The 6234-nt window shown below is 37.4% G+C and overlaps 1 protein-coding gene across 2 annotated transcripts in view; it reads right to left on the bottom strand.

Moving 5' to 3' along the window:
- Window positions 1–1575: 1575 nt before the first annotated feature.
- The window catches only part of Dnajc5b (DnaJ heat shock protein family (Hsp40) member C5 beta), a 113414-nt gene continuing 108755 nt past the window's right edge, over window positions 1576–6234 (bottom strand). For both annotated transcript variants that reach the window (XM_023722399.1, XM_004637522.2), the window contains one exon: window positions 1576–1880. In XM_023722399.1, coding sequence (XP_023578167.1) covers window positions 1786–1880 — 95 coding nt within the window. In that variant the 3' untranslated portion in view covers window positions 1576–1785. The remainder of the gene's footprint in view (window positions 1881–6234) is intronic.

The following is a 6234-nucleotide window of genomic DNA, read 5'->3' as shown; positions in this document are numbered from 1 at the left end:
TTATAAAAGGAAAATAAATACACACACCTCAAATTTTCTGACTTTAAGATATGCATTCCTCTGCTGCCCTCTAGTAAATATTTTACTACAGGGAGGGACCTGCAGATGGTCAGCCAATTCTACCTTAAAAGAGTTGGTACATATTGTGATTCGGCACAGTGCAGCACAGATGTTTTACCCACCTTACAGTGACATAGGATGAGGGGAGATGCATGAGGCCCATGTCCCTGTGAGTAAGTTACAGAACACCACACTGAACTTTCCCATCAGGTTTTTAAAAATTTGACTGTTTTCATCCAACACTTCATGTTCTTCATAGAAGGGTAATGAAGCTCCATGGTGCTTTCACATGAGAGCATGTTACAGGCAGGAACATGTCCTCCTTCCCACTTAAGGCCACCTCCCTGGCATCTTGCTAGATGTGATATAAGCAAGGGCGAGAGTGGTACCAAGGAGGCGAGGGTTAGCTTACCACATTTGTCCTGCTAAGTGGCCTCTTCCTATTTGATTATGTAAAATCATAAGTTCAGTAATTCAAGAGTTTGAACAAAGTTTTAATGACTTCAGAACTGTCAGAATTATGATACTAATTTTCACTTACAATATATATTTAGCAGCAATTGACTATAATTTGGTGGTGGGGGAATAAGAAAGAAAAAAGAAGATAGCATTTCATGCAATATTATATAAAAATATAACAAGATCTTGAAAATGCAATGTCATGTAAAGAACTAAGAGGGACTCAAAAGTTTTGCTTGCTGTACTGTTTTAGAAATAGCACATGGTTTCTACCACACAATGAATTTAAGAATCAAACAAGAAAATGCAGACATGACTTCTGAGTTTAGCCTGCCCAGAATGAGCACAGCTGAATATTTTTGGTCAATGTAATTAATTCCACTAAAAATGGGATGATATGCCTTTAAAATTAAACTTATAGACTTTAGAATTATACCCTTTATCTCATATGTTTCCTTTCCTTAGGGTGGTGAATCTTGGCCATTCATACAAAAAAGTATTTTACTAAAAAATGTTAACATATTGTTTGGGGACAGTACAGGCTTGGAAAGATTTTCTGGATTATAGATAATATTTAGCCAGGTTGCAGCTATTTTTGTTTTTAAGCCACTCTAATAGCACGCACAAAACCTTTTGTTTTCTGTTTTTACTTGTCAATTTTCAATAGATGCCAATTTTTAATTTTCTAAAAATATATCTTAAAACAGGTGATCTGTTCTTTTAAATATAATAATATCTTCCTGCTTTTTGAAATATTTCTGTTACATACTAAATGTGGACCAAATAAGAACTCTTTTGTGAAATTATTTCTCCAAATTCTCTTGTATATTTTTCTGGTATTTGTAGCATCTACAAATATTGCATTTAGTTAAGTAAGCTAAAAGTGTGTTTGTTTTGGGATACTACTTCAGTCTGAGAATAAAGTCTGGCTCATACTGAGGCTTAAAAGTCTAGCTCATAGTAAGACTGTCACGTTAAGACAGGCTCAAGATGACTGTCTAATGCCATGGTTTCACCCTATGCAAAGAGCATAAAATGAGTCCTTAGGCCTTTATTCAGCAAAATTGAATGTGCTTCATTAGAAAGTTTTGCTCAAAGAGAAAGTCTGCATTCTGAGAAAGTTATATAACAACCATCTTCCCCTAACCTGAAAGCAAAATACAAATTTTTAAAAGCTCCCAGCATTTTATGTTCCTGTCCTCCCACAACCACCTAGAGACTTGGCTGAATGGAGAGCAAGCACTTTGGACCCTCAGCGGCTTGACATCAGGAGTCTGTGCAGTAGTTTCGAGGTCCTTCTCCAATTAGTTGTGTCTTCTCATTTGCGTTTGTAGGCTGGAGGACAATTGGAAAGTCCACATCTAAAAATAAACAGAGAGAAACAGTAAACCCTCTTTTTCTCTCTCTCTCTCTCTCTCTCTCTCTCTCTCTCTCTCTCTCTCTCTCTCTCTCTTGTATTTGGTACAGGGTCTCACTATGCAGCTCGGACTCAGTTATCCTTCTGTTTTCAGCCTCCCCAGTGCTGGGATTACAGATGTGCCACCACGTGTGCTACCACAACCAGTCTCTGTGGCTGGCTTAGCATGCCTGGGGGGTGGAGGGTGGGGCATATGGTGCCAGGGATTGAATACTGGTCCCTGCACTTGCTGATGAAGGTGCTTAGTCTGCTGAGCTAGTTTGCCAGCTCTCAACTTACATTTCTTTTACTGGGGCAAATGGTGGATTTTTTAAAATGATAATTAGCAAATCAATTCAATTCCTAGCATATTAAAACACCTACTCTCTTAACGACTTCAAAGTGAGTGAGATAGTGTATTCTTCATTCAAGTTCTGTCAATTACAGTATTATAAAACCGAAGCTCTGAACCCTGCTTTCCCCAGTGCTCTCACTGGGCATTTACTGAACCTGGTGAAGTTGAACTTCAGTTTTGACCATCTTGTGGTATCAACCACTTTCCTCATCGCTGAGACACAATACCTGACACCTGCAACTTAAGGAAGGAATGGTTTATTTTGGCTTCTGTTTTTTATCACACAGTTGGCTGGCTTTGAGGCAGGAAGGGTGGGAACGGTCTGGGTGGAGGAAGGTGGCTCACATTATGGAGCAAGGAAGAAGAGGGGGAGAGAGGGAAGAAGGGAGGGAGGGAAGGAAGGAGGGAGAGACAGAGACAGTCAGACAGATGAGAGACAGAGAGACCCTTGCGGTTGATGCACACAGTGACATGCCTCTGCTGGACAGACCCCCATCTCTTAACAGGAAGTCATGTATAATGAATGTCCCCATAAACTAGGCACCTCCCAAAGCCCTATCTTTGAGTCTAAGACTTTCTTTGGAGGAAACATCTAGATATAAAACATAATACATTGGGATGGAAATAGGGCCATATTATAATTATGCAGATTACATACTGTAGAACTCCAGCAGTCATCTTTCATTAAGACTATAATATGTATCTATTTGAAAACTATCTCTTAGACTTTTATAGTGTATAATTACAACATGATCCTCACTGGGACAGGAATCAAAACTCAGGCTTTATTTAGGTGGAGAGTCTCACAGGAAGCTCTTCACATAAAGCTTCAAATAGGTATGCTCTCTCTAAGTTACTATACTCTAAAATTTTCAAAGATATTTGTTGTTCTTGAATTGTAGTGTTGAGTCTTAAAATGTTTGGTGACAAGCTAATGAGTATGCTAATTGGCAAAGCTTGCAAAATCCATGTGTTCTAAGAAATTCCAAGGAGATAATTTAGCTTAATGTAGTATATGGAAGAGTACTAGCATGTCTAGTCTGACTTTTGGAGAGAAATAAAACAAGGAAGTGAAGCAATATTTGAGGAACCAATGATTTAGAATTTTGTAAAATTGAAAAGACATCAATCCACAGGTCCAAGAACCTGCCAAGATAAATTAAAGAGAAACTCATATTTAAAGCATTTTAGTGACAATAAAGACTAACAAAGACAATTTTTTTAAAAGCAGTCTACTCAATAGCAAGTATATAAGCCAGAAAACTATGTAACTTTATTTTTAATATGTTGAAAGAAGATATCTATCAACCTAAAGTTGTTTGCAAACTCATATTATGATCTTTTTTAAAAGCACTATGTAGATACCTCCAGACAATAAAACAGAAAATTTCCAGCCAGAATATTTGTTTGAAAAAATGCAATATGAGCAGCTGAAAAACAAAAAATCGAACTACCTAGCGAGACTCATTTCAGAACAACAAATTGAATCTTTTAATGATATGATATATATTGGTTATAATTATCACTGAGTATTTTATACTATTAGATCAACACAGTAGATCAATTTTGGCATATATAAAGGTGGTAACATTTGTTTGTAAACAATTACAGATAAAAGAGTGAGTAAGATGCATCAAAAACCTCAACCACAACTAGTAGTCTGTGTGTGAATAGGATTGTCTTGCTCCACCAGACCTCTGTCTTCATAGCTAGCAGGACAACGTTCTAAAGGGAGCTGGCACAGAAGGCCAACAGTCAGCTTTCCCGTATTACCACATTTAGTGATATTCATGGTTACTTAGGCCTGTGGTCTTCTCCACTTCTTGCCAAAGGTGACTTTACAGAGAACAAATATACAGTTCATCATTTCTGTCTAGTTGCAAAGCTTCTTTATAGTTACGAAAGGAATACCAGTATCCATCAGACAACTGTGGGCTGGGGAGATATTTCATATAAGTGACACTGGATTATAGTTCCAAGTTTACTCTCTTTGTAGCATGTATTATCACTTTATTCCTTTTTATGGCTGAACTGTATTTCACCTCTTCTCTACTTTTCTGTAAATTTCTTGACAGCCTCTCAGCTTCTGTCCTTACAACTGTTAAGCTTGCTGTTAAAAGTCTATCTCAATAAACCCATCTGGTAAATTCCTCTCTAAATCAGGCACCCAAAAGTCCAGGGAACTTAAGTTCACTTAAGGTTGCTTTGTCGGGAATCACTCCAAGGTGACTCTCCTGTCTTGGTCCTTCTTTGACCCTTGCTTTTAAAGAAACCACACTAGTTTCTTTCTTCTTGAACTAGTTGCAAGCATTATTTTCCATGGGTTATTTTTAGAAATACATTCCACTTGATTGAGGGGAGAGGGAGGGTAGGAAGAACGTTGGGTAGGGAGTGGCAAAAAGAGGAAGGATAAATTGACTTTCCTTCTTAGTGTCCTGGGCAGTCAGCTGTGATGACTGCTGAGCAGAGTGAAATAAATGCCTCAACCTCTTGGCTGAGAGCATGAACCATATGGTTTGTACTGCTCAGTGGTTTTGAACTTATTTGGGTTTCATCCAGGTGAGCCATAAGAACAGTTAAGCAATCAACAGATTTTTCTAGGCCCTGAATCATACAAGTTTAGATCCAAGGTCAGTACTATTAAATCTCCATTTCTTTAGATGCTTTAGTTCCCTTCCCCTCCTTAATGGGGTGGGATTGTGAGCCCCTAACATTTTTAGTGGTCATCTGGGAATTTTGGTTAGATTTTATTACATTGACTTAATTTTAGAAGGAAAAAAAATGAGATTTGCCCTTACATTTTTGATTTGTTTTGCCTGACAGATGAATCTTGATTGAAGTGAAATACTTGACAGTTCTTTAAATCCTTGTGCACGAGCTGCTGAATGGTGTTCCAGGTGCCAAGCAAGGCATGCAGAGTCATAGTAGGCTGTTCTAAACAGTTTGTCAAAGACTTGAATGAAGCAGGATTTGTACAATGACTATGTTTGCCAAGCATCCCAAGCTGAGATAATACTTCAGAGATAACTAGCTAAAATTTAGTCACTTTTGTATCCTACTACTCTTTTAGAAATATATATAAAAACAAGCTTCCATCGCTAGATAGTTGATAATGCCTTCTAAGTATTAGAATTTTTTTAATTTTAAATTTTTTTAATTTTTATTTTTTTGGTGGAACTGGGGATTGAACTCAGGCCCTTGAACTTGCCAGGCAAATGCTTATTCTACTGAGTTTTCTCTTCGACCCCTGGAATTTTGATTTCATTCTGACCTTCAGCTGACATAGCCATATAGGAGCTTAAAAGCTCATTTGGATGAGCTTATTTTAAACACCCTACTCAAGTCTCAGCTTCTAATTATTTTATTTTATTTTTATTCTTTTGATACAGCGTCTCTCTGTGTAGCTTGGCCTTGTAGTGATCTTCCTGTCTCAGTCTCCCCAGCACTGGGGTTGCAGGTGTGCATCACCACACCTGGTTTTGGGACAGCAAGGCCTGCCTGGAACCTGCATGGCCTAAGGTACTAGGCCCAAATTTGGGTCCTTGCACTTGACAGGCAGGTACTTACACTGCTGAGCTATTTGCTCAGCTTTCAGCTTCTAATTTAGGAAACTAAGAAAGGGAAATAGCTTGGTATATAATTTCTAAGTTGTGCTGGTACTTACTACCTTTTTCTGTATATATCAGATTTTAATTTTTCAAAGACAAGAAACAAACAAACAAAACCACACAAACTCAGGAGTGTCATTCCTTATTCCAGAAGATTCTGTCTCATTTGATCTTGATAAAAATCAAAAGAACAAAAGAATTTTCCTAGATTCTCACTGGGAGTATGTTTTTATTTTGAGAGAGAGATGGGCATCTACTAACAAGCTCTGTAGTTGCCAATGAATATTGAAAATGCCATTGTTTTAACTTTTATTTATTTATTTATTTATTTATTTATTTAATTTATTTATTTTTAA

The sequence above is a fragment of the Octodon degus genome, unplaced genomic scaffold (assembly GCF_000260255.1).
Source record: "Octodon degus isolate 3935 unplaced genomic scaffold, OctDeg1.0 scaffold00091, whole genome shotgun sequence".
NCBI lineage: Eukaryota > Metazoa > Chordata > Mammalia > Rodentia > Octodontidae > Octodon > Octodon degus.
The sequence above is the reverse complement of the archived record's forward strand: the minus strand, read 5'-3'. Positions and strand labels throughout refer to the sequence as shown.